This window comes from Gopherus evgoodei, chromosome 7, assembly GCF_007399415.2.
Source record: "Gopherus evgoodei ecotype Sinaloan lineage chromosome 7, rGopEvg1_v1.p, whole genome shotgun sequence".
In the NCBI taxonomy this organism is placed as follows: Eukaryota; Metazoa; Chordata; order Testudines; family Testudinidae; genus Gopherus; species Gopherus evgoodei.
This window is the reverse complement of record NC_044328.1, coordinates 84,301,376-84,328,851: the sequence shown is the minus strand read 5'-3', so window position 1 is coordinate 84,328,851 and position 27,476 is coordinate 84,301,376. Positions and strand designations below refer to the sequence as shown.

The 27,476-nt window shown below is 46.4% G+C and overlaps 1 protein-coding gene across 9 annotated transcripts in view; it reads left to right on the top strand.

Annotated features, from left to right (window-relative positions):
- DOCK3 (dedicator of cytokinesis 3) overlaps positions 1-27,476 on the top strand; it is a 612,097-nt gene that overhangs the window by 568,439 nt on the left and 16,182 nt on the right. For 6 of the 9 annotated variants that reach the window (XM_030569027.1, XM_030569026.1, XM_030569025.1 and 3 more), the window contains 10 exons: positions 3,458-3,599; positions 5,000-5,166; positions 5,708-5,794; positions 6,276-6,455; positions 7,542-7,625; positions 18,162-18,278; positions 20,748-20,869; positions 22,640-22,775; positions 23,402-23,549; positions 25,852-26,004. In XM_030569027.1, the coding sequence (XP_030424887.1) occupies positions 3,458-3,599; positions 5,000-5,166; positions 5,708-5,794; positions 6,276-6,455; positions 7,542-7,625; positions 18,162-18,278; positions 20,748-20,869; positions 22,640-22,775; positions 23,402-23,549; positions 25,852-26,004 (1,336 nt within the window). The remainder of the gene's footprint in view (positions 1-3,457; positions 3,600-4,999; positions 5,167-5,707; positions 5,795-6,275; positions 6,456-7,541; positions 7,626-18,161; positions 18,279-20,747; positions 20,870-22,639; positions 22,776-23,401; positions 23,550-25,851; positions 26,005-27,476) is intronic. The other 3 variants (XM_030569032.1, XM_030569031.1, XM_030569028.1) reach the window with 2 other exon arrangements.

Genomic DNA, 27,476 nt, shown 5'->3' with positions numbered 1-27,476 from the left:
TTTTCACCTTCCACCCTAATGCATTTCATCATTTCACCAATTCCTTCAAACTTAAAACAAAATAAGATATTGCTGGCAGACATTAGGTACCTGATCAACATTCAAGCAATAAAGCAAGTTTTGATGTCAGAAAGATTCCAAAGAATGTACTACTCCTGTTTGTCCTCTCCAGTAGATCAAAAGTGCATAACGTTGTCTACCTATGCTCCCATTTAAGTCAGTGGGAGTTTTACCACTGACATCAGTGGGAGCAATTAAACCAATTCTGGATAAATTCTTTCATAGCCTATAGAGAGGTAGAGCTCAGTGGTTTGAGCATTGGCCTGCTAAACCCAGCATTGTGAGCTCAATCCTTAAGGGGACCATTTAGGGATCTGGGGCAAAAATCTGTCCGGGAATTGGTCCTGCTTTGAGCAGGGGATTGGACAAGATGACTTCCTGAGGTCCCTTCCAACCCTGATATTCTATTATTCTAGTTCAAGATGGAAACACTAAGCAGCATGTAGCAGCAATGGAACTAGAAAATTTCCTTGCATTCATTAATTTTAAAGATGCCTATGTTCATATTCCAAAAGTTGAGTCCCATTTAAAATAACTTCAGTTTACATTGAGTCCGAATCATTGCACATTGACATTTCTGTCCATCAGTTTGTTATGACACCTAGAATGTCTTCCCTAAGATTTTCATCATGTTGGTCATGACACTCTGCTGGTGATATATCAGTCTTTAATTTGACAGCTGGTTGATTTGAGCACTGACAGTGGATAAAGTATAGTTTGTAGTGGGGAAGACCAAAACTCTCCTGTCAGCTTCCTGATTAATGTGGAAGAGAATCTTGTAATTAGTTCAATAGCACACTTACCCACAGGTACAGCAAATGCAGCATGTGTGTGTGGTTTGTTTTTGCCTTTGAGAATCCAAAAGTCCATGAAGTTAGCAGCTCAGCTTTTCTCACCTATTTGCCTATGACATCTTGCTTGGATAATTATTAAAATACTAGACAGAGACCTTTAGTGCCAGGTCAGGGGATCATCAAGCCTTTTGTCCCTTATCTATAAATTTCATTTTGACAAGAGACTTTCCCAATCCACAGTGCTGCATCTGGTGGTTCTGTGACAAATCCTGGATGATGTGGGGGTGGGGATGTTTGTGTGTCTATATATTTATTTGGGCTTAGTTTAATAAAAAAAGCAATCTATCATTTAGCTAAGAAGCAATTTAGATGAGTTTTTAGGGGTGGTCTTGTTGCTGAGCAGTTGTTCAGTGCAAAGGATCAATCTACTTATGTGTGAGAGGACAGTGGAACAGCCCATTAGTTCTGGATTAGAAGAGTTTCTTGCAAAAATATAATGTAAAGAAAGGCAAGGAATAAAATGTTCTTCTCCAGTCAATGTTAAATGCAGCTTTCACCCTTAGTCCATTCCACCTGTATCTCTTGTGATTAATGCTAACATGATGCACATATCTTTCCTAGGGTATTGTATTAGCTACAAGTTCTAATAATTTAATTGCTCAACTGGTTTTAGAAAAAGAGCTCTATAAAAAAATCATCATATTTTTCTTACAGAATGGAAAGATCCCAAATAAGTGTAGAGACTTTATAGATCTAAAGATTATATCAGCCTTCTTTTACCAATCTGGAAATTCTACAGCTGAGCAGCATTAACTGTAGCAATGATTACAACATGCAGAGATGAAAGGAACTGCTTCAAATTACCAGGGCCTCAAAGCCTTGTTTCCTAATTTAACTTAGAGTAATGGAGCATTCTTTTAATGTAATCCAAACATGAATACCACACTGAAGGCTCAGACTGTGACAGGTTTTTTCCCAAAGTTACAGCTCAGTATTTATTTTGAGACTAGATTACAGTGCTTCTGCACCCACTTGCCTGGGCATAGAGGGCTATGGCTGCAATATGACCAGTATGGTTTTCCTGCATGGGAGAGGAGGATTCAGTGAGTCAGCTCTTTGGAGGCTACCTGAACGTCTCATGAAGAATGGAGATTTGGGGCACAGCCATTCCTTTCCATGAAAGAAGGTGTAGTGTCTGAAGGAGCAGCTGCAGAGCTGCTCTCTATGTGTGGCATGGAGGATTCCTTCACCATGCTGAGTCCCTGCAGACCTTCTCAGTGCATTATTCAGTGTGTGGGATGAGAATGAGATTTGCACCTCTGTGCACAATTGAGGGAGTTTCCAGGCTTCTCTCCTGTTTTTAAAGATCCAGACAAAAAATTAAGTGAAGATAAAAGGCTGAAACATCTGGGAAATTGTTTCACCAAATAGCCCACAACAAGATTTTTGATCAGCTTAAAACTAAACAAGATTCACCCAACAGAGAGTTCTATGTGTATTTACAAATTAGATAGGTTTAGCAGACTATATTCGACATAAGCAACTATATCTTATTTTTAAAAACATCATCTGGAAGAGTCACTCCTATCATGACAGGTATCTAAGCGGGTTCTGTCTAAAATATGTGGTCCTGTTATAAATCATGTTTTCAAATACATAGGGCTCAAATGTCTATGGGAGTGAGATTTGCAAGGCTATCCTTACACAATAAACCATGGCTTGAAGCTTTGGCTTACCCCTCTACTTCAGTTGTTACAAATACAATGTAAGTAGATGCAGTTGTTTATATCCTTGTTCAGTGGCAGTGCTCCGTCAGTTTACAGCTGAAATTCTAGAAGACTTCCTTAAACCTGGGGTGAAAAAAGTCAGCACATTGCTTTTGGGAGTGTCTCGTGATTGGAATTTTCTGGACTTTACTGCAAAATTTTGTCAAATGAAAACGAGGACAAATTCTTGGAGTGGATGTAGAAGAGATGCTGGATCCTATCCTGAATCCATTCAAATCATGCTGAGGTTATACCATTGACTTCAGAGGATTCTATCCTTTATCTATATTCATTTTTTAAAATGACAGTACATTAATTTTGCTTGCAAAAAAGAGATTCTGCATTTCAGTACAAAACCTGTTGCTCCTACTCTGTCAACTTTGTTAAAAGAATTTAAAACATACTTGGGCCTGCTGTGGATTAGCTTACATCTTTAATGGGACAAAAGAGGAAACTAGATTATTAGTAAAGTATGTCTTACTTCCAATAGTTACTCTAAACAATTGCTTCGGTCCATGTTCCAACAGAGAGTACATCTTGGAGGCTGAGTTGTGGATTCCTATGTTTGATGGCATCCATATTATAGATAGATGTAAAGTTAAACATTGTAAATAATTAATAGTAATAATGAATAATTAAGTAGTTAAATCCTTTAAAGATGTTTTCATAACTTTATCATTTATAATTTTATTTTTTATGTAATAAAACAAAAAATTAAAAATATATAGATTTGTGCCTGTTATTATATATGAAGAAGACCTCTTCCAGTTAAACAGCAAGAAAGGCATAGACAATGGTTTAGGGATTTAGTGGTTTTCATGGCTGTTTGTTTTGCAGAACAAGGAGTATGTGTGTCGAGGCCATGACTATGAAAGGCTGGAGACCTTCCAGCAAAGAATGCTAAGTGAGTTCCCACAAGCCATTGCAATGCAGCACCCAAACCATCCAGATGACACCATTTTGCAGTGTGATGCTCAGTGTATCCTTTCATAAAGGCAGCCTAATGTTAATCAAATGGTTGTAGGACACAAAGGACGTAGGGAAAGGAAAATGGTTTCATTTTAGAAGATCTTGGTTCATCTCTGGCTTTAGTGATAGGTGTCATGATTTTCATCATCTCCAACTTGTGTTTAGTGGATATTTATCTACATCACTGCACACCAGTTGGACATAATTGTCACTTTTGCTTAGGGAATACTCCAGGTCATGGCTGATGTATGTTTTCAGGACTGTATGGGAAGATGTGCACGGGGTCCAGTCTGGTCCATGACACTCGCTCCCTTATTGAACATTACATTTCACCAGACATCCACCCAGCTACCTTCTACAATTCCCCAAGAGAGAACTGTGCAATTAGATTCATACCTATTCTCAACATACTTTCCGTTTTGTTTGTTTTTCACTTCACCTTCCTTTTAAATTGCACATTCCTTTCCATCCAGACTATCTGCATCTTTTATGCAGTACATCAGACTTTGAGTCCACTTCATCCCATTGATACGAATCTGCGTTGTGAATTTAAATACAGACACAAAAGTAATGTTGCTGTGCAGTATCTGAGGACTAGACCACATGGCATTTGTTTGAGAGTGTGAACATTTTAGGTGAGATGGGAGGGGAAGATTGCCTGCTGGCTCCTAGTTCACTAATTAGGATAATGAACAGTACTTTGATTTTACTGACTAATAGCCTCAAGTTAAATTCACCAAGAGTAGAATGGTCAGTATTTCCCACTCCTACTGCTGCCTTCCGTCCCTGACAGAACCCACTTTTTCCTTGCTGTGTGATGCCGAAACACCAAATAACAAGGGTTTGTTTTGAGTTGTGATCATTTGGGTTTTCTTTGCTTTGCTTTCTAATGCCTTGTCTACACACAAGTCGCATGAGTTTAATTAAATTGGTTTCTAAACTGATCTTTTTAAATCAGTACAGCCTGTGCATGGAGACAAAGCCAAAGTAAAGGCCAGATTTTCAAAGGTATTTGGGGGCTGAAAGATGCAGCCCAGATGCCTAGTAGGATTTACAGAAGTGCCTAAGCAAGTTAGATGCCTAATTTCCTTTATCATCAATGGGAATCAACTGCTTAGACACTTTAGCATATCCCATTAGGTGCATATTTGGTTGCTTAAATGCCTTTGAAAACCTGGCCTGAAGTTCCTACAGCACTGTAGGGTCTCCTGGCCCAATGAGTTGCTGCTACGTTTGAAGCAGCTGTGAAAAGGAGAGATGTGTAATGGAAGGAAAAGGGAAGTATGGATTTCACACTTTCTCCATCATTTTTCTTTTGGTAACATGTGACATCCCTAAGGGAGTATTGTTTTGTCTCATTGTTTTCTTATTTGATACCTCCGTGTGTTTCTTTGACTCCTCGTTTTTCAGATTTACAGATATATGCAGTAACTCCCATCCCAGACAATATTGATGTACTACAAATGGAACGTGTGCCTGATCGTATAAAGAGCTTTTATCGTGTCAACAACATCAGGAAATTCCGCTATGATAGGCCTTTCCACAAAGGTCCAAAGGACAAAGAGAATGAATTTAAGGTAGGAGCACCCAGTAATAGTAACTAAATTTTAATCTTTCCAGGGCATGTAGTGTCTTCCTCTTCTGCATTTGTACGGCACAGCACACAATGGGGCTCTAATCCTAATTTGGTGCTGCAAGATGTTGTTTTAATTCAAATAAAATGCAGGACTGTTGAGCCCAATGGTTGCACACCTGGCATAAGTAAAGCCTACTCTGTTTAGAAGATACTTGTGTCAGTGCCATGGAGAGGGATTCTGAAGCAATGGGGCTTGCTTTGTTGATTCACATATTACCAAAAATGATTCCTTAGTTCCCAGCTAATTGGTCTAGAAACTAACTGAAAAGTGTGATGCATTGCTTTAAAGCACACAGTTTTTTTCTTTGTGTTTAAATGTAAAGCAGACTTCAGTTTCATGTTCCATTCCATTGTGGAAAACATAATATCTGCTCAGAGTATTAATGCCCTCTTCTATTCAGCAACTCCTGAACAACTGCAGTGAGAATAAGAGTGTTCAGATTCTGATTCACTGGGTCCCTCATTTACTGTATTCTTTGCAGAGCTTGTGGATTGAACGTACCACTCTGACACTGACTCACAGTTTACCTGGGATCTCCCGGTGGTTTGAAGTGGAGAGACGAGAGCTGGTAACATTTGTTATACTTATAACTGAGATTTGAATGGATAGTTTCTTCAGAATGAAGGATGGGCAATTTAAAGTCTCTTGACTGGGTCTTGCAGTTGAAAAAAATTCATGCTTCACTGGTGGCTATTGTAGAATCCATTCCCTCAGCCAAAATAATTGCTAAACATAACAAGAGGAGCTATGTGAAGGAAACAGAGCAGTCAGAGTAAGTGCCAGTGAGGTGCGATTCTGAATCTTGACAGCATCTTCAGTCAGTTGTTCAGCGACATGTGACAGCTATTGTAACTGCTAAGATGAGTGCACAGTGAGGTGAACTGAGATGTATTGCTGATACACAGTAAAAAAATGGCTAGCTAGTCTGCACATCAGAAAAAAATTGGAGTGCTCATCAGGCAGTAGTAGGAATTGGTTTCATAGTAGGGAAGGGAACATGGTGGCAATGAGGTGTCCGTGGCATTGAACTATTCTTTGTTGCCTTGTAGGTCGAGGTGAGCCCCTTGGAAAATGCCATTCAAGTTGTTGAGAACAAAAACCAGGAGCTGAGGACATTAATAAGCCAGTATCAGCACAAGCAAATGCATGGCAATATTAACCTGCTCAGCATGTGTCTGAATGGAGTGATTGATGCAGCTGTGAATGGTGGCATAGCACGGTACCAGGAGGTAAGCAAGGACTGTACCTCTGAGTGTAGTATCAACCTGTTAGCAACTCTTTCCAAGTAGCATTTCTCCTGCTGTGTTGAAAAGAGCATGACGTATTTGACTTTTTATTATAAGAAATTACCCCCGTGTGCCCAGTTTTCATACTTTTGATCTAAACAGGATGCTGAAATCCCATGTTTAATTGTGCATATATATGAGCACTTGGACATGTAAATCCTGTTGTATGTAGCTAAGTGTTAATGTGAATGTCCAGATATGGGTTCTGGATGTTCTGTTTTGATGGCCATAGTTGAAAACTCAGCTTCTGAAGTGTGAATTCTGATTGACACAGCAAAGCTGATCTTGCATGTACAATAGCGAAACAGGCAGTTTATATGCTGCTACTCTGTAAACACATTTTGCAAAGCAAGCAGTGGGACTCGGTCTCTGAGCTGATGGTCCCTGCTGAGGGAAAGTTGCTGGCTGGCACTTCCAAAGAGTTGTCTTTGCCAGACAGTGTCCAGTATAGTCTTAGTCCTAAGGGGACCTAATGTGCTGTTTCCTTCAGCAGGAGTTAGTTAAAGATGTATGTTGCAAAAGGGAGCTACAGGGATACTTACTGAAAAATGATGATTCTGGTCCACATTTTTGGGTTGTGTGTGCCCTGCATACAAGCTTAGAAAAAACTCTTCATTCCTTATATTATTTACTACTTTAGTCACTCATTTCCTACAGTTTCTTAAGATACTTACATGAAAGAAGCTATATAAAATTCAAGTAATGGGCTTAATGATAGTGCTTTGCACTGTCATGTGGGGAGATTTGATTAGATTCATAATCCTTTGGGGCTAGAAGGAAATACCTTATGCTGCTCAACAGTGATCCCTTTGACTAATTGAGGAGCAGGATTATCTAGGCAGCTAAAACTGTGGTACTGTGGCTTCACCTAGATCCCAAAATACCAGAAGAGATCAGTTAAATTGACTTTTCAGTTTGCTAAGTGTACTTGGGTCTCCTAGGATTTCTGTTCCTTCTTCTCTCTCTCTTTGACATGTGGACATAATGAATTGTTTCCTAATAAGGAGATGATTTCTCTTTCTCCCACAGGCCTTTTTTGATAAAGATTATATCACCAAGCACCCTGGAGATGCAGAAAAAATCACACAGCTCAAGGAGCTCATGCAGGAACAGGTAATGCAGTGCTTTTAAAGATGAAGGAAGAATGCTGTGATAGTGTGTGGATTCCTCAGCAATCACCTTGCAAACCCATTATTATAAATAATTCATTCAGAAGCAAAGAAACACAGGAGCTTTGCAGTTTATTAAAACATAGGGAAGTGAGAAGGCCAATGAATTAATAATGCACTAGCCTTTCACCTCTATAGACCTGAGTTGAAGCCTGATTTAGATAACAAATTAAATGAGTATGGCTTCTCCATTTATTAAGCACTGTATGTCTTTCTACATTACAAAACTACCCATCATTATGGGACGATTAGCAACCTCTTCTCAGTGGAGTCTCAGATAGACATAGTAAGGGTGGCACATAGATGACTGAGATATGTTGGCAGAGCCATGTGGGAAAGCATATACAGAGCCTACTTGCACTATCCCTGGGTCTATCCAGTGTTCTAAGTGTCTCACTTGCACAAACATCAAATCTCACCAGACAGGTTATAAATCAGTGATGTGATGAGAGAGAAAAATCATGTCACTGTTTAAAGAATGATTAGCAAAATATTTACCCCTCCCATAACACAAGAACCAGGGGTTGCCAAATGATATTAATAGGTAGCAAATTAAAAACAAAAGGAAGTACTTCTTCACACAATGAACAGTCCACCTGTGGAACTCATTGCCAGGGGATGTTGTGAAGGCCAAAACTATAACAGGATTCAAAAAAGAATTAGATACACTCATGGAGGATAAGTCCATCAGTGGCTGTTAGCCGAGATGGTCTGGAGTGCAGCGCCATGATCTGGGTGTCCTAAACCTCTGACTGCCAGAAGCTGGTAGTGTACAACAAAGGATGGATCACTTGATGATTACCCTATTCTGTTCATTCCCTCTGAAGCATCTGGCATTGGCTACTGTTGGAAGACAGGATATTGAGCTAGATGGACCATTGGTCTGACCGGGTACGGTCATTCTTAAGCTGTATTCAAAAAGTCTGTCCAAGTCTGAATGGAGTTTGGGGATTATTCAGCAGAGATAGCATAGACTTTGAGGGTCACTTAATCCCTGTGTATCTCATATTTTCCATCTACAAAATAAGGAGAATGGTTATTTTACCAATACTCAAGGGGAGTCGTGAGGATCAATTAGGTACTACTTCTACATGATGTAAAGTATTATTATTATTATTATTATTAAGAATTGCTGTGCTCTCTTAGCTGAGAGTTTATATAACCCTACTCACTATTATATTTATGACCTTTAAAAATGGGACCTTTATGAATAAATAATGAGCAATAGAGAGCCAACAGTTAGTAGAGTACATGCAGCTTTGTCACTATTCAGATTAATTGTAGAAAATTCCCCTACAAATCTCCATTAGCAACTTTGATCCCTTGTCTGACATTATGTGAAGATATGGAGAAAGGGAATTTCCTGTGTCACAAAGAACTGTCGGAATGAGGACTCAACACTGTTTGCTCTGCAGAGTTGTGGCAGGGTGGGACTCACCAGTGCAGCACCTCCTGCTGGTCAACCTGGGAATTAGCTCTTCCAGCCCAAAGCACCCTGTGCAGGCCAGTGTCTTGCCTGCCGCTGGCCCCCATGTCCCTTCCGGACCCCAGTGCTCCTCTACATCAGGGTTCTTCCCCCAGCAGTAACCCCCAATCTGGGCCTCCCCTCCCAGGAGGACCCCAATCCCTCTATTCCCACCTTGCCTCACTGTCTAGTGCCAGTCACCATCTAGCCCCTGCTCACTGAAGCAGACTGCAATCTATAAACCACTCATCATCAGCAAAAGGGGGGTTGGACCAGCTGCCTCTTCTTATCCCTGGGCTGCCCGTCTGCAGCGCCAGTACCTTTTGTAGGCCTTTAACAAGGCCTGCAGCCTGGGATTTTACTAGGCTGGAGGTCCCCAGCTCCCTCTACCCTTTCCCTGCACTGCTCTGCCCTAGGTACTCTGCTCAGGTCCCAGGCAGCCCAGTCCTTCTCTCTCAGAAGCTAGAGAGGGAGTCTCTCTAGCTTCTGGCCCATAGCCCTCTTAGAAGGGCCAGTTGGGCCCTGATTAAGCTGGCCATAGCTGTGGTCAGCTACCCAGTCAGCTTCCCCAGCTGTTCTTAATCCCTTTCCCTACTGCAGCCCTCTCTTGCTTCCAACCCCTGTTCTGTGGGAGTGAGGGAGCCGTCCCAATACAGGGAGTGGTCAGTCTACTTGGGCTGCTACTGCTGGCTGGAGCTCTCCTTCTCTGGCTGCCCTGGGCTGCTGCTTCTGGCTGGAGCTCTCCCTCCCTTCCTGGGCTGCTGCTGCTCCTGCTGGCTGGAGTCTCCCTCCCTGGACTACCGCTGCTGTTGCTGAGTGAGAGTGGGAGGGCCTTGCTAGCCTGCCCCCCGGGCCTCTGGAGGGAGAAGCACGGGCCCCACCACCATCTGGGGACCCTCCTGCCTAGCTGGCTGACTGCTGCTTGCGGCTGCTGTGTCAGAGCTGCTGCGGCCGTTGTGGAGGAGTAAGAAGAGAGGATTCCTACTAAGGGACATTGTGGAGTGGGGGTGTTCACAAACTGAATGACTTTTACCATCTCTGCTCCTGGGGTGATGGTGACTCCTTTTGCTGTTGAGGGGAGCAAGGGGGAGACGTGTGGAGCCCTCCCCCTCACCCATCTGCTCCTCCCCACCACCACCTGGACCTGCTCTTCGCCCCTCAGCGTGGCTGTTTGTCCCCCCCCCTTTTACCACCTGGGACTGTTTGCAGCAGTGAGCAGCAAGGACTGAGCTACACAAGTGCACATGGGTGCACATACCACCCCACCTTGGACTTACCATATCCACCCAGCTGTGTTTGGCTGGTGGGGCCCCTCCCTGCTGTGCCACCCAGGCCCCCTGTGTTAGCTTGCCTCTCTCCCCCTGCAGCCTGCCCCACCTGTTTTGACCCATTGGGAGTTTCCCTTTCTGTTGGTTTGCCTGCTCTGCCCCAGCCCTTTAGTATTTGTTACTTGCCCCACCCCAAACTTTGGTGTTTGGTTTGGTTGCCTGCCCCACCCTTCCCCTTGTAGTTCCCTCCTGGGATTTACCTGCCCCCTTTCTTTTTCCTCTGCCCTCCTTTGTCGCCCCCCCCGGTTCGGTCCCTCTTACCTGTGCGCCCATGCCCCCTCCGTAAGTGCTGTGCCCCCTTTTAGGTGCGGCCCCACCACTGTTTACAGCCTCCCCACTGATATTGTAGTCCCTCCTCTTCCCAGTGCAGCCAGAGGAGCCGGTATCCCTACCCAGTACCTGCGCCCTCTTTTTTTTACCCCTGCGTACCCCACCGCTGGCACCCTCCTCCCCTGGCCACAGCCAAGCGGGGAAGAGCAGTTGCTTCTTCCCTTTCCCTCGCTCCCCTCTGCAATTCCCCTCCCACTGGTGCCCTCCTTCCCTGAACACAGCTTAGCCAGGGAGGAGTGGTTAGCCCCATTCCCTCTCACCCATCCCCCCTACCCCTTTCGCTGGACCCTCCTCCCCTGCGTGTTGCCTAGCGGGGAAGAGCAGCTGCCCATCACCTCACCCCCATCTTAGGGCCTCCTCTTGCCATCATGGAGGAGGATCCTGCTCCTGCCCTTGTCCCAATCCCTGCTTCAACCCCCACCCCTGACCCTGCCTCGGCTGACCCTGTGTTGTCCCCTTTGTTACAGCCCCTGCCCGCCCCAGCAGCTGGCCTCTCGGCCACCACTAGCTTCGACTCCGCCGCTGCCATGGCCGCCCCTTCCACTGGCAAAAAGGGCGAGGGGAATAAAAAGGGCAAAGGCCCCGCCTGGAAACCAAAACCTCCCTCCGGCAGGCCCACCCTCCCTGCCGCAGCCCTGACACCTGCCACGGCCCCTCCTTCCACTGCTGTTCCTTCCACTACCTCTGGAGTTCCATCTCAAGCCCCCAGAGCGTAGACCCAGGTGGCCGTTGCCCCTCTGCGTGCCACCGCGCCATCCACCCCAGCTGCTGCCTCTGGCACCATCCCTGGCGGGCGGGGGCCCTTCCCCTCAATGACCAGGAGGCATGGCATCCGCTGCCTCCTCGTGCCTGCCTCGTCCCACATCAAAACATGCATGCGGGCACTGGCGAGGGTAGTGGGGCCCACAGCCATCGTGGTGTCCTCCAAAATGTACAGGAAGGTCGTATTCTTCCTGGCGTCAGAGGCCGCTGCACAGGAGGCAATGGAGAAGGACCTGGCAGTGGGGGACATGTTTGTTTCCTTGGAACTCCTGGAGGACCTGGGCGTACAGGTGGTGTTAACCTCCGTCCCGCCCTTCCTTCCCAACACTGCCCTGCTACCTCCCTCTCCACCCTGGGGAAGCCCATTTCCGTCATCAGCCCTCTCCCGCTGGGCTGTAAGGACCCCGCCCTCTGTCACATCCTGTCCTTCCGCCGGCAGGCCCAGATCCAACTGCCGCCGGCGGTGCGGGACAGAGTAGGGCTTGAGGGGTCCTTCCTGATGTCCTACTGGGGGCCCATTACCAGGTCCATTATACAACAGGGGAGGCCTGGTGCTACCTCTGCCGGCTGATGGGGCACATCCAGAGGCACTGCCCCATGGCCTGGCACAGAGGGGCATCCGGGACCCCTGAGATCCAGGAGGGCGCCGGCCCTGTCATCACTGGCAACTCTGGTAGCCTGGCTACCGCTGCCACCGCTGCCCCTCCTTCTCCTGCTTTAGTCCCCACTCAGGCCGTGGGGATGGCCAAGCGGGTGGGCCTTGCCTCCATCGGTTGCAGTTCAGTGGGGCCTGCGGAGGAGAGGGTGGCGAGACCCCTGCCAGCTGAGGGAGAGGGCCCACCCCAGGGGGAGGTCTCCTTCCCCCTCTGCTGTCCCACTCTTGCCATCCCAAGCCCCGAAACCATCGCCCTTGCCCCCTGGCCCTGCCCCCGCTGACCATCCCACCACCTCCACTTCCACCTTGGAGGGTTGGGTGCATGTCCAGGGGAAATACGGCGCCCATAAATTGTGGGCTCCATTCCTCCCCGCCAATGAAAAAGGAGAGGCGGCCCCCCTGAAAGATGCTGCAGGGGGCTGAGGCTGCTAAATCTTCCGCCATGCCCCTGGACAGAGCCCAGCAGGAGGCGCTGGCCATGGAAGCCATGGCAGCGGATGGAGGCAATCCTGGCCCCCATGCCACCTCTTCCTGCCGCCGATACCGGGGCAATTGTTGCCTCTGTGACTGGCGGAGAGGACTCGGGGGCTGCGGGAACTGACTTCACCTCGATATTTGACGAGATTGAGGCCCTGGGTCTGACCCCTGTCACCCAGGGGGAGGATGACTCCATGCCAGCGGGCCTTGTTCTGGGTGGCAGTTTAGCCCTGCCACCCCCTCGTTCTCCTTGCCCTCACCTCATGCTGTGGCCCCTGCTCTTTTCCTTGGTGCCACCCTTGGCCCTACCTGTCAGCCTCGGGGCGATGGCTGATGCAGAGCGGCTGGGCCCTGAGCCTGTGGGTGCACCCTCTACCCCTTGGACAGAGCGGTTAGCCTCCCCTCCGGACGGGGCCCCCTGACAACTCCGTCATGCCGGATGCTGTGGCTGCGGGCAATGCACTTGCAGTGACACAAGTGCCTGGCGTCGGCAAAGGTCCCCCTCCTGCCCCGAGTCCCGGTCGAGAGGAGCCGAGACCCAGCGGCTTGGCTGCTGGGGACCGTGTATCCATTTCTGTCCCCGTTCCCGTTCCAATCCCTGCCCCTGCTCCTGTCTCAGTCCCAGTTCCCGAACCTGCCCCTGTTCCTGCCCCCACCCCTGTTCCTGTTCCCAAAGCATCACCTGTCCCTCTCCCCTCCACCTCCCATTCTATTGCCACCCCCGCGGTTGTCTCATTCCTGCTACCCACGGACAACCCTCGGGGTGGTTTTCGTGTCTCCCCTTCCCAACATTATGGGAGCTGCACTATTCCCTCCGCCGCCCCGTTCCTTGCCGAGGATGGAGATGGGCTGTCCGGCGCAGTAGTGCTGGGGCTAAGCCCCTTGTTTGCCCATCTCAGGAAGTGAGGATCTCTTGGGGGGCCCCATCAGAGGACGGCAGCAGATTGGCTGCTGCGTCCCCCTTTGCGCTGAAGGATGAGCTGCGCAACTTCCTGAAGGACACCCGTGGCTCTAAGGGCAAGGTGCAGCTCGCCCTCCAGCGCTGGGGGGACTTCCATCATTTCCTCCGGGTGTGAGGGCCCTTTTGTGGGAGGGGAGAGGAACCGAGAGGCAGGACATCATGGCCTATCAGCTGGGCCACAAGTTCTGCAACTCCCTCATGACCTTTGGGGTTGAACATCGGTTGTTGCAGGGCGTGCTGGAGGCTGTCGATCACTCTGCCTGTGAGGGTCCTCCCTATGAAAGCCATCATCTTTGCCACATTATGCACCTCGGGCTGTAAGTTGGGTCTCCGCAGGAGCCAGGTGGTCTCCTTCCTTCGGGAGGGGAGGGGGGGAACTCTGTGATCTTCCTGCAGGAGACCCACAAAGCTCCTGCTGTTGAGGCTAGCTGGTGGCTGGAGTAGGGGGACGGGGTATATTTTAGCCATCTCGGTGCCCACTCGGCCGGGGTGGCCATCCTGTTCTTCCCTGAGCTACGGCCTGAGGTGTTTGGGGGTCGCCAAGGTCGTGCTGGGTCGCCTGCTGCACATCCGGGCCTGTATGGAGGGGCTAATATTAAACTTGGTCAACATGTGTGCCCCAAACACGGGCCCCCAAACATTGGCAGGCGTCGGCCTTCCTCAGCACCCTGGTTCCTCACGAGTGCCTGGTCCTGGGCAGGGACTTCAACACCACCCTCGTGGACCGGGACCACTCAGGAGTCGAGAAATCCTACGCAGCCATAGGCATCCTCAGGGAGATCATGGACCATCACTCGCTGCTAGAAGTCTGGTGTGACCACCACCCAGACGATGACATCACCCGCAGTTGGACCACATTTATTTCTCATGTTTCTACCTGGCATGGGCCAACCTAGTGACCATGACAGCCTCTCCCAGTTCAGAGAGGCCGGGGCCAACCTATTGGCATTTTGACAACAGCTTGCTGGAGGACGTGGTCTTTGTGGCATCTTTCCAGGTGTTCTGGCTGGCCTGGCGAGGGCAAAGGCATGCCTTTCCCTTGGCAAGATGGTGGTGGGATGCGGGGAAGGTGAGCTTCTGCCGCAGCTACTCCCGGGGTGCCAGCCAGCGGAGAGATGCGGTGATAGGGCAATTGGAGCGGGAGGTTTTAGAGCTAGAGAGGCGTCTGGCCTCCGGCCCTGAGGATCCACCCCTCTGTGCAGTGTACCGGGAGAAGCAAGAGGAGCTCCAGGCCCTGGAGGACCATCAGGCCCAGGGTTCCTTCATTCAATCCCACATCCATCTCCTTTGGGAGATGGATCGCAGCTCCCGCTTCTTCTATGCCCTGGAGAAAAAGGAGGAGGCTAAAAAGCATGTCACCTATCTCCTGGCGGAGGACGGCACCCCCCTCATGGCTCTGGAGGAGATGCGTGGAAGGGCCAGGGCCTTCTTCACCAGCCTTTTCTCCCCGGATCCGACTGACGCCAAAGCCTGCAGGGTGCTCGGGACCGAACTCCCTACGGTCAGTGCAGGCGACTGAGATCGGCTGGAGCTGCCTCTCTTTCTCTGGACAAGCTCTCAGAAGCCCTCCATCTTATGCCCACGAACAAATCCCCAGGCATGGACGGGCTGACTGTGGAGTTCTACCGTGTGTTCTCGGACGTCCTCAGCCCAGACTTTGTTACCGTCTGAGCCGAGTCCTTGCAAAGAGGGGTTCTCCCTCTCTCGTGCAGGCAAGCCGTGCTAGCCTTATTGCCGAAGAAGGGGGACCTCCGCGAGCTATGGAATTGGCATCCCATCTCGCTCCTCAGCACGGACTATAAGGTCATAGTGAAGGTCATATCACTGTGGCTGGGATCCATGCTGGTGGACATGGTCCATCACAACCAGACCTACACTGTCTCGGGCTGGATCATACTCCATAACTTGTATTTGGTCCAGGACCTCTTGGAGCTGCGGGGTGGGGATGGTCTGTCATTCACCCTCCTGTCTCTGGACCAGGAGAAGGCATTCGACAGGATGGACCACAGGTATCTCCTGGGCACTCTGTGGGCGTTTGGCTTCAGGCCCCAGTTTGTGGGCTTTCTCTGGATGCTGTGCGCTGATGCAGTGTCTGATCAGGCTCAACTGGACCCTGACCGAGCTGGTCAGCTTTAGGCGGGGAGTACGGCAGAGTTGCCCCCTCTTGGGCCAGCTGTACGCTTTGACGATTGAGCCCTTCCTATGTCTCCTCCGCCGGAGGTTGACAGGGTTGGTGCTTCAGGAGCCAGAGTTGTGGCTGGTCCTGTCGGCGTATGCCAACGACGTGCTCCTCACAGTCCAGGATCTGGGCGAGCTGGTGAGGGTGGAGGCCGCACCAGGTCATTTACTCGACAGCCTCCTCCGCCCGGGTCAACTGGGTCAAAAGCTCTGGCCTGGTGGTCGGGGACAGGTGGCAGGCAAGCTCCCTCCCGCCCACACTTCAAGCCATCCGGTGGAGCGCGGGTCCATTGCTCTATTTTGGCATTTATCCACCACGCATCCTTCTCCGCCGGAGAACTGGCAGGATTTGGAGGCCAGGGTGGGTGAGTGGCTGTGGAGATGGACAGGACTGCTCTGTTGTTTCTCCCTGTGAGGGAGGGCGCTGGTGCTGAACCAGCTAGTCCTGTCCATGCTCTGGCACCGGCTCAACACCCTGACCTCGGCCCCGGGGAGCCTGACCAGGCTTCAGAGGATGGTCCTGGAGTTATTCTGGCCGGGGCTGCACTGGGTCTCTGCAGGGGTTTTGAATCTTCCCCTGGAGGAGGGAGGGCAGGACCTGGTCTGCCTTCGCAGCCAGGTCCATGTCTTCCGCCTCTAGGCCCTGCAGAGACTGCTTTACGGTGCAGGTAGTCCAGTATGGAGAACGTTGGCACACGCCTTCCTCCATCGCCTCCGAGGCCTCCGATATGAATGGTGGCTCTTTTTTCTCCACCTGAGATGTCTTCCGTGAGATCTCTCAGAGCTGCCGGTCTTTTACCAGGACCTCCTCCAGACCTGGAAGCTCTTTTTGGTGACCAGGTCCTATGTGGCCACCGAGTGGGCAGACATCCTTGCGGAGCCCCTGATGCACAACCCCGATCTACGTGTGCAGGTGGTGGAGTCTCCCTCAGTGCGCCGGAGGTTGGTCTTGGCAGAAACCACTAGGGTCGGACACCTCCTGGACTATGACAGGTGGGACTGGGTGAATCCCCATGTGCTAGGTAGGCGCATGAGCTCTCCACCCTTCCAGCACCCCTGCGCGTACTCCAGGAGATGGAGGTTGCCTTGTCACCTGTCTCTCTCATCTTCCTGCAGTGGGCCCTGCGAGAGGGTGCTCTCTGCCCACCCTTCACCCCGGGCCTTCCAGACATTTTTATTTGGCCCCTGTTCCATGAGAGCCCACGCCCTAAGGCAGCTGCACACCCTGCAGCCAGTCCAGTTCCAAACTGCACCTAGAGACCAACTGTTCACACTTGTGCTCCACACACTGCGTTTCCTCACCCTCGCATCCCACTGTGACACCAAATGGCGGGACTACCTCGACCTAAAGAGGGTGAGGCACCCCGGTGGGCCAGCCTTTATTCCACCTTGGTTCCACGGCCTACCGGGGACATCTGTTGGCGGCACCTTCACGGAGCCGTAATCATGGGCGTGTACCTGGCGCAATTCACACCTGTACCCAAGGTCTGCCCCTTTTGCTGCCTGAGGGAGAACCTGGCACACGCCTATCTTGAATGTGCCAGGTTGCAGCCCCTATTCCAGCTCCTCCAGAACCTTTTGTTGAAGTTCTGGTTGCACTTTTCCCCGCACCTGTTCCTTTTTGCACACCCCATCTGTGGCCCCACAAAGTCGCGAGACCTCCTTGACAACATCCTCCTGGCCCTGGCCAAACTCTCCATCTACACTACCCGGAGGAGGCTGCTGGATGAGGGGGTGTTCTGCGACTGTGGGGCCTATTTCTGTTCCTCCTTAGTTTCACATATCTGGTCAGAGTTCCACTGGGCAGCGTCCGCTGGCTCCCTCAACACCTTTGAGGAGCAGTGGGCACTGTCCAGGGTTCTCTGGTCAGTGTCCCCATCCAGTACCCTTATTTTGAACCTATGACCTTTACCTCAGTCCCTGTTTTTCTCATTTGTTGTCCCACATACTCATTTGGTTCCTGGGCTAGGCTGGGGGAGGGGCCTTTAGAAGTGGGCGGTCTTGTGCCCGCCCACCTCCCAGGTTTCCAATAAGACTACAAGAGTGAATCAATTTTGTCATTTTTTTATTGTTCTCTCTTGCAACTGTAAATCCAACATATCACAAATGTGGTTGTCTCCTACTTAAAATGTATGTTAAACACATACTTGTCAGCTTTCTTATGTTTACTAATTTTCAGCAACCTTGCAAATGAACAATAGACTGTTTTACAGATCTCTCTCACATGCTGACCAAGCTTGAGGATATAATTATGTAGTGTCTTCTAGGATGAATGAAGATGTTCTTGATTCATGATGTTATAATTTCTTTTTTTTTTTTAATAGGTGCATGTTCTTGGAGTGGGTCTGGCAGTACATGAGAAATTTGTACATCCAGAGATGCGTCCTCTACATAAGAAACTGATTGATCAGTTCCAAATGATGCAGTCTAGTCTGTACCATGTAAGCTAATCCCCACCACTTCCGGGTCATTGTCAGTAGTACAGAGCCATGATAAAAATTCATTCAGTTACAATGAGATGCACACAGGAACTGGAAAAAAAGTAGTGTATATTAAACCTATGGGATTATCTAACTTACAGGAAACCTTGTTTCCAGTGCAAGAATTAAAGCCCAAAAAGATTTGCAAACTGAGTCTTTAATATAGGCCCTGGGATTTTTCAAGCTCCCTCTCCTCTAATTTATATGGCTGGTGATATGGCAGAAGGTCTGTGAAGCTGAATACTTATACTGTCTTATGTAACGTAGGACAAAATTTAGCCCTTGTCATAGGGTGCTATGCCATGGGTAGAGAGAAAGATGACTAGACAGTACTAGTTGCCCATCTCACAAAACAGCCATCCTGTTGCAACCTGTTGAACGCAGCATAGGTGCCACCCAGATGCGAGGCTGGACACATTCCTTGTTTGGCAGATCATACTCAGCAATGAGCTGTGCAGACCAGGATGTTGATGGGATATGCCTTCTAGTCATCTTTTGTGGGAGAAGTTCTTTCCTGCTCCGTGCACTGAGGGATGGAAGTCCTCTCACCAGACAAGGACAGCAGTAGAAGGCAGAGGATCAGTCCCATAGTCAGAATGCCCTTATTTCTCATAGGCTTTTTAGCCTGCAAAGTCCTACTATTAGTCCAGTGCTGCAATGATGGGAGAGCTAATGTAAATAGGGCACCAACAGCTGCTGCTGATTTTACCTCTGTATCACAGAAATCTGCTCAGGGTAGATAATTGGCAGTCACCGTTTCACGTATATGCATCATATTTTATGTGTCTTTTATTCTATAACAATAGAAAGAACAAATCGGGGCTTCCACTTAAAATGTGTTTTAGGAAATTTCAGAGTGAATCTCCAGTGTTGAAATAGTGGGGCCTGTTTAGTGTGTTGTTTAACCAAGTGTACATGATTTGATTTCCATTTGGTTTTGCTGGGAGATTTAAAAAGAGCTTGCCTCTTGGAACTGCTACTGAAGTCATTACTTTGTTAGCACATTTGCCATTCAGCTGTCCTTAATGAGCAGAGACATGTCCATTTCATGTAATTATCACTTCTTAAAATTCACTGGCACAGGACATCCATGGTTATTTAAAAAGATACAGACTATAAGTTCGCTTCAATAGCACATAATAAATAGGCATGTGATGTTAATGTGTTGTCACTCAAGAAGAGTTATGTGATCAAAAGTTTTTTCTTTGCCAATTTGTTTGAAAGCTTAATAAGAAGTTAATTATACAAAAAGCAAACTGTGCTGCCTCTCAGTTACTAGTGTTTCAAGATTTGGCTGAAGCTGTAAAACCAAACAACTCAGAATTAGAAAGGTTAACGCTGTGTAAAATAAAGCTCATTTAGAAGACTGCTCCTGTTCTGTCTGAAGAAATCTGATCATATAGTAGTCTCATGATCATCTCTTCCCTATGGCCAATTTATCCCCAATACATCCCACCCTAATCCTCAATATCCTGAAGCACGTCACTGAAAAGGCAACACCTGTTGGCGGGGAGGAGAAATAGAACAGTCATAGAATAATTATTAGTGTCTCTGCAAGTGCTGACTGTCTGATTAATGTTTATTTTTTTATCAGTGGTTCATGCAGAGTCAGTGATCCCAAGACAAATCTAAATTTCTCTGCTTCTCAGATTGTTAATAATGTTGTCAGACATCGTAGAGAAGCCATAGACTCCACTGTCGCTTGATGTCCGCTTGTCTCTTTATGCTGTTTTATTCTTCAGTGCTCTGGGACAGCTCCTTGAAGTGTTTGGATTAAATGGGTCCTAAGAAATGGCAGACCACTTATCTATTCATTGGACAGTGTCATTTTCACAGATCTCTTGACTCCCTCATAAACATTTTAAAAAACAAAGAAGGGGCAGCTTTCAAAGATTTAAGAAAACATTTTGAATTACATATGCTAGAATTTTACATTATACGCTGAAAGGCAAATCCACATTTTCTAAGTGTTAGCTATGTGAGGATGGCCACAAATGAGGCCTCCAGAATTCTGCAATATGGCCACTTTTAATATGGAGATGTGGTCCTCATAGATTACAGCTCCCAACCTGCAGTCCTCCATCTTTGTACAAGTGGCTGGGCCACACTATATGCGGGTATTTGTGTTCTCTGCACGCCTATCTTCATATTAAAAATGAAGGCAGTTGCAATCTGGTCCATTGTATGCCTAAACTTCCAGCAAATTGCTGAGAAGGCGCCTGGGAATTGTTGGTAACAAGCTAATTAGGTTAGGAGTGAAGGGGTCTGAAAGCTCTTGGGCTAATTGCAGAACCATAATAGCTCTGTGAAGAACATAGTCACAGATTTATCACCAATCTTTTGACAAAAAGAGAAAGCTTATTTCCCCTTTTCCCATGATCAAGCCAGAAATTTCTTAAGTAAATAAATAATTTTGTATTTCCTATGTAGGAGTTGCCTGGTTTGGATAAATTGAGTCCAGCCTGTTCTGGTACCAGCACCCCACGCAGCAGTGTTCTTGTGTCACACGGCCCGATGAGTCCAGAGAGCATCAAGCTGGTACATCGACACAGGTACTGGTTTTTTGCTGTAATCTCTAGAATGTCTAATGGTTTAAGCAGAGAGTTCTAAATATAGCATTCTTTAATAAAGTTTATGGGCCCAAGTAAGCCTAGCCTCAAAGGTGGCTAGAAGTACTGTGGAGGCTGCATCATCAGCCTTTGTAGAAAAGTGTTCCTTTTGTTAGTTTGCAGAGACCACTGATGTTTGATTTAGAGTCATCATTGGAAAGCTTTGAAGTGAAGCCATCCGTTCCTTCTCATGTCTAGGTTGGAAGCTGTGTTACACTGAGAAGCCAGGGATTTAATAGAGATCTTAAATGCTTGTTAGCTGGAAGCTGACACGTAGCCACTTCACCGCAATATTTATACATACAGATAAAATATCCTTAACTGGCACTTAGGTTTTTCTCAGAGCCCAAAATTCACAATGACTTTGAAGGTCCAAACTTTAATATTTCTGACACGTAAATAAGGGATTGATAGCCTGCTCAAGTTGAATAAGACATATACTTTGACAACCAAAAAAAAAAACCTTGTTGCTTATTTTTGGAACTGAACTCAAACTGAATCTTTGTTTAAAGTTCTAAAGATGTTCAGATTGTTGTGTTTACAATTCTGATTTCCAGCCTAGACTAGAATCAAAATACAATAAGAGAAGCTTTCAAGGTATTAGATCAGAATGGTATAAAATAATACAGGCCAGTTTTCAGATTTAAGAGGCTTATAAGATTTAAATAAGCATCTGAACTTTTTTATTCTTATTCAGATTGAGGACCCAACCCTAAAGCCAACCCTAGAACTGATAATAGCAGACTTCAGGATACAAACAAATCTTTTTAGCATCTATAAAATGTGCTGTTAGTTGAAAAGAGTTATAGCCTCACAAGACCGAACAACAAACACAAGAATGCTACAGGAGTTGTGAAGTCTCAGTTGCTATTCTCTGTTTTTCCCTTGTGAAGAGTGAGTCCATGTAGCTGTTTTTAAAGCTTTGTTCAGTAGGAGAGGGTGCAGCAACTCACTCTCAGGTGTGTAAATCCAAGAAGTTAAGTTGTGTGGTAGAATTCCATAGTCCACCACTCACTCAGAGTGATGGCACTTTTCTCAAAAGTCATCTGCTTGTAAAGGGCTTCCAAGTTGTCGGTGTGATTTAGCAAGATTCTACTGTGTATATTATGTATGTGATTCAGAGTAAGAGAGGAACATATCAACATGATTTTACATCATGAGGGATCAAAGTGCAGCCTGCAGGCCATTTGGGCCATAGAGTTCTACATTCAGCTGCAGTTGCCTTCAGTTTTAATACATAGGTGTGGACCACGGAGACTACAGATTACGCAGGAAATGCTCCATCTTGATCTGAGTAGCCTCTGCTGGAGCTGGATGAAACATTCCTGGAAGTTGTCTCCACAGGTTGCATCTCAGCATTAAAAACGAGAGCCGTTTCAGTCTGCTCTGTGTGAGGCAAATTAGGTGTAGCACTCAGATTCCTGGAAAGATGCCAGCTTGGCCCCAGATTGAAGTTTGAATGACCTTGTTTTATATTGTCAGTGTGTAGCTAACTGAAATGTAATGGTATTGGTTTATTACTATTGCCATGAAAATGAAAGGGGTAAGCATTTATGGCCTCATTTTTCAAAGGTGTTCAACACAAAAGTCTGGGGGACTTGCAGGCATTCACACCTTTGAAGATAAGGCCTCACTACTTAAAACTAAGATTTGGAAAAGAATATTGTCTAACCATTGCGCTCTGTTTTGCCACTGTCTCCATTTTTGTTTTAGCCCATTGAACTTGCTGGGTTCAGTCAGACACTCGTCATCGTCTCTTTCCTCCCATACTTCCAGTGAAACAGGAAACCTGGTTATCCTAACAGACAGTTCTGTAGGAGAGACCGCTGAGGATATGTACCACATGCAGGTATAACTGCCGTACAACATCAAGGACCTATTGCTAGTAATATAATTGAACATGCCCTGTAGGCTGTACTTGGGACAAGAATCATTTACATGTACAGTAGACATACTTAGACCTCTTCTGTCTTAGATTCATCTATAGCTATGAACTGAAAAGATATAGCAATAATCCCATAGAGTCTGACCTGGTGTATAGATCAGTATCTCTTAAAGATTGATAGAAATGTCATGGCGGCAGAGATGGTTCCCAGTGATTTCCTTCTAAGGTAAATATTATTAACTCTTCTATAGGTGTAAATTAAAAGTTCCTAGTGTAGCCTAAGAACAGAGCAAAGTAAAGGTCATCTTTATAAGGGGTGTGGTATCACCTAGTGAGCGGAATAGTTAGTTTTTCTTATTGAGATGCTTATCTTACTTAGTAATATCTCTTTCAATCCATGACAATCAATATGAAAGGCCGAAATGGGTCCCACAGCCCAGTGACTGTACAGTGTTAATAGTGAGTTTAATTGTAACTGTTTCCTAGACAGAAGTCACATTCCCCACACATTTGATGATCTGAGGGAGGTGAATATATAATGCACCAGTCTGCTCAGTTTTCTGTCTTGCTCATTTCTCTGCCTCCTGCAGCTTGTTTACCCTATCTCCAGGTACCAAGGCTCAGTCACCAACGTCTCTGTTTTATCCTCGTCCCAGGCCAGTCCTTCCACTTCAAGCCTGAGCTCTACCCACTCTGCACCATCCCAGATGATTAACTCTGCCCCTTCCAGTGCACGAGGTAAGAATGAAGGGACCCAAATGGCCCTGACTCTTGTCCTATCAGTTTAAAAATGGTGCTGCTAAGATGCTTTAAATATACAGTAATTTTACGATTTTACTTTATTAGGGATTGTTTTTTCAACAGTGACTTCTTCTGAAATGTTTTGTGTAACCCTCAAAGTGGTCTCAGTCACCTTTTCAGCAAAATTTGGTGGAGTGTATACCTTTGGTACTTGCTGACTTCAGGGAGTTTAGCTATGTAATGGTTTTGAATGTGCTTCCACACAATTGAGCCAACCACTTGAATCACAGACATTGTAAGGGAAAGGATGCCATACTGCCCTGTGGCAAACAATCTACTGAAGGATGTAAATAATTTGTTTCAGTATTTGCAAGAAGTGGAATATCAAGAAAAGGCAAAGTTCAGTCTTGTTTTAAGGAAATTAGACCATTCTAAAGAAGTCATGAGATGGGTTAACATTCATGTATACAGTGAAGGTTGAAGGGCTTGGAATGAGAGATACCAGAATTAAAAGAGGACTTTCATGCTGGATCATACTTGAAGACAAGAAAAAAACCCACACAAAATACTTTACCTCCTCATGTTTTGTTTTCCTTTACCTCTTAGGATAACGAGGCTTAGTGTAGTGAATCCCCTTTTCCTCAGGCCTCAGAACTGTGGCAGAGTCATTCCATGTCTGCTACTGCAGCCTCAGAGTTTTCATAACCTCCATTCAAGTTGTTTCCTTTCCCTTTTGTAGCAGCTCTGTGCATGTCTACCTGCCCCCACCCCAGCCACTGCTGCATCTCCCTCCACAGGCTCATGCAGAAGGCCTCTACAGTACAGGCTGTAGAGCTTGGCTCCAGTTGCTCAGATCTTGTCCCTCTTCCCCACACAAGAGAATTCCACTGGTTGCACTGTGGCCAGGGGTCTCTGTAAACACAGAAGAGGGGGCAGAATTTGTTTCTTCCTAACTAGAATAAGAGCTTTTTTCCTCTCAGTCCAGCCTGTCTTTGTGCCTGATCCTACAATGAAGTCATAAATCACAGTCTGTTGCCATGTCAGAAATGCAGCAGGATGATTTAACGGAAGGATCAGGTGGAATAGAAAGCTGAGGAATGAGATTCTTTATGTCAATGAAAATAGCTTGATTAATTTTCAAGAGCTGGAGGAAAATAATGACAACCCAAATAATAAAGTACACCTCTACACCAATATAACGCAACCCGATATAACACGAATTCGGATATAACATGGTAAAGCAGCGCTCCATGGGGGCGGGGGCTGTGCACTCTGGCGGATCAAAGCAGGTTCGATATAACGTGGTTTCACCTATAATGCGGTAAGATTTTTTGGCTCCCAAGGACAGCGTTATATCGGGGTAGAGATGTAATTAGAATAAAGGTGACATAGCAGGGAACAGAAGGTGGAACTGAATATGGTACTGTCATGTCAGGAAGGCTCTGTAAATGAACCTATCCAACAAGTTCTATGAATCCTGAATCTTTTGAGGGAGCAGTGTGAGATTTTGATGCTTGCAGCATTTCAAGCTATTTTCCAGTTCAGATATCCAGTATTCACTGCCACAGGCTTTGCCAGTCATTCTGAGCTGTCTGACTTCCCAGCATCACCAACTACCCCCTCAGCTGTGGTCTCTGCTGTTGCTTAGGAACCAAAGTGATGAACAATATAAAAGGATGTCTGGCTGATGCTTAAGTCAACAGCACCTCCCATAGATAAGAACTATATAACTCTACTGACTACAAATAAGGAAACAGCAAGAGAAACAGTGATTTTTAAAAGTGTATTATTTGAAGGGACAGTTTTGGATATTATTTATTTTATTTTGTTTTACTCACCATTCTTAATAATACATTTTGATAAATTCAAGATAAAACATTTCTTCCCTGCCAGTTTTGTCCATTTTCAGTTAGGCAAAAAGCAGTGTTTACCTCCACAGTCTAATGAATTATTATGAAACTCCATTTGCAGTAATGTGGAATGAAAGTCCTAGATCTTTTCCATACTTCACAATTTGCAAGTTTTGAATCTGGTTATTATGAAAGCTCCTGTTAGAGTGAAATTGTTAAGCAGGAAAAACAACTTCACTATATAAAAGTTCCACTGTGTTTAAAATTAACATGGCTTTGGTTTCTTTGTTTGACTTTGTTTTGTTTTGTTTTTTTTAATTGGGGGAATTTGATGCTTGTTAAAATGAGTGATGGCACTGGCTAGAGCAAAGTACCATGCAGACTTCACATGCAGCTCTGCCAATGCACCGCTATCCTTTTTATATTTATTTATATTCTTTTTAATTTAGTGCTGGTGAAAGGTGCTGGATTGACAACACTGGAGGCTGAAGCCCTCTATTTATCCACAGAACAGATGCAGCACGGGCGGCAGCAGTGCAAGCTTCCCCACACTGCCCCCACCAATGTGCCTCATCTCTGTCCTGGAGGGACCACCTCTAGAGGTGAGAGGATAGTTCAGTCTCCATGACCCGTTCAATCCTTAGCCTTTCTGCTGAGACTGCTGACAAAGTTACCAATTGAGATGCAGCATCAGTCAGGAACTGTACTAAGGCTATCAGCTCATTTCACATGGCCACCTAGAATTTCTCAGATTTAACAGTTCTTGTCAACTCTGGTCCTAGGTTGAACATTGGTTACCTCTGTTTCTACTTCTAGTATTTATCAGTTGCTAAAAGCTTTCATCTGTAGATTCACATCTTAACCTAGAGGTGAAAAACTGCATCCCATTTCCCTAATCCTTGCACCAGCTTGTCATGTTAGCTGCAGTCCTGTCTAGCAGCATGCTTACTAACGTCAGTCTAAGCAGAGAGGTGTCTTTGTGAGGTGAATTAATTTCCACACTGATCAAGGGACCACCCAGGTCACTTGCACTTAGGGTTCAACTAGAATTTGAATCCCCCAGCCCTGGAGATGGTAGAGCTAATCCCCCACTCCCAAAACGTGGCACTGTTCACTGAAGGAGAAAAATACCAGTTGTTTGAGGGTCAACAATAAGCCAAGTAAACAAAGTAATAGAAATATGTATTAATAACTTAACATTTTATTTGCGGGAAGATAGTCATCCAGCAAATAGATTGATACTGATGATATCCACAAAGAACAGATTAAATAGTACACAGCAAACCTTACAGTGATGTTATAATGCACATCACCTCCAGCCAGGATCCAGGGAGTTGAATATTATAAGGAAATGTTGTAATCAAGATACAGTAAGAACTCCATTAGCTTGCACTAGTGATAGAGAAACACATTACAAATTACTGTTATTTGCCAATTTAAAGAGTATGTTCCTCTCTGGTTTTGCCTGGCCTGACTCAAACCCTAACATAACCTGGTGCAGCACTTCCTGTTTACCCTTTGGGAAGCACCATGTCCCAGCCCCAGCAAAAGAGCAGCACTGTGTTGTAGGCAAGGTCAATGAGAATTTTTGAGTTTGCATTCACTCCCCTTGAGATCGCTCAGATGAAGCACTACTCTAATTCTAATGGGGTTAAAAGAAGATGTGAACCAAAGTTCCTTAACCAGGAGTTATAACAGGGATTCCTATAAGGAGGTATGTAATGTTGTTTTAAAAGGAATCCTTTTAAAGCTGGCTTGGAGCATGTTCAATACACTTTAAAGGCAGCTCATATTGAGTACTCACTGTGGGAGCTGTCAAGTCGTTCTCAGTGCTTCCTCTAGACAGCCTTCTTCTCAGGCTAATAGAGCAAAGGTCCCAGCTTCTTACTCAGCATGGTAAAAGAGCCTCTGTACTTGGCATTTAAAGTAAATAAAAATCTTCATCAGAACTAAAAGTTCATGTTTGGGGCTGGAAGCAAATGGTTTCAAAATACTAATAGAAGTGGGAGAATCAGGAAGGATTTAACAGGAATTTACAGATTCCTCAATTAGTTGAAAATGAGTTGCTAAAACC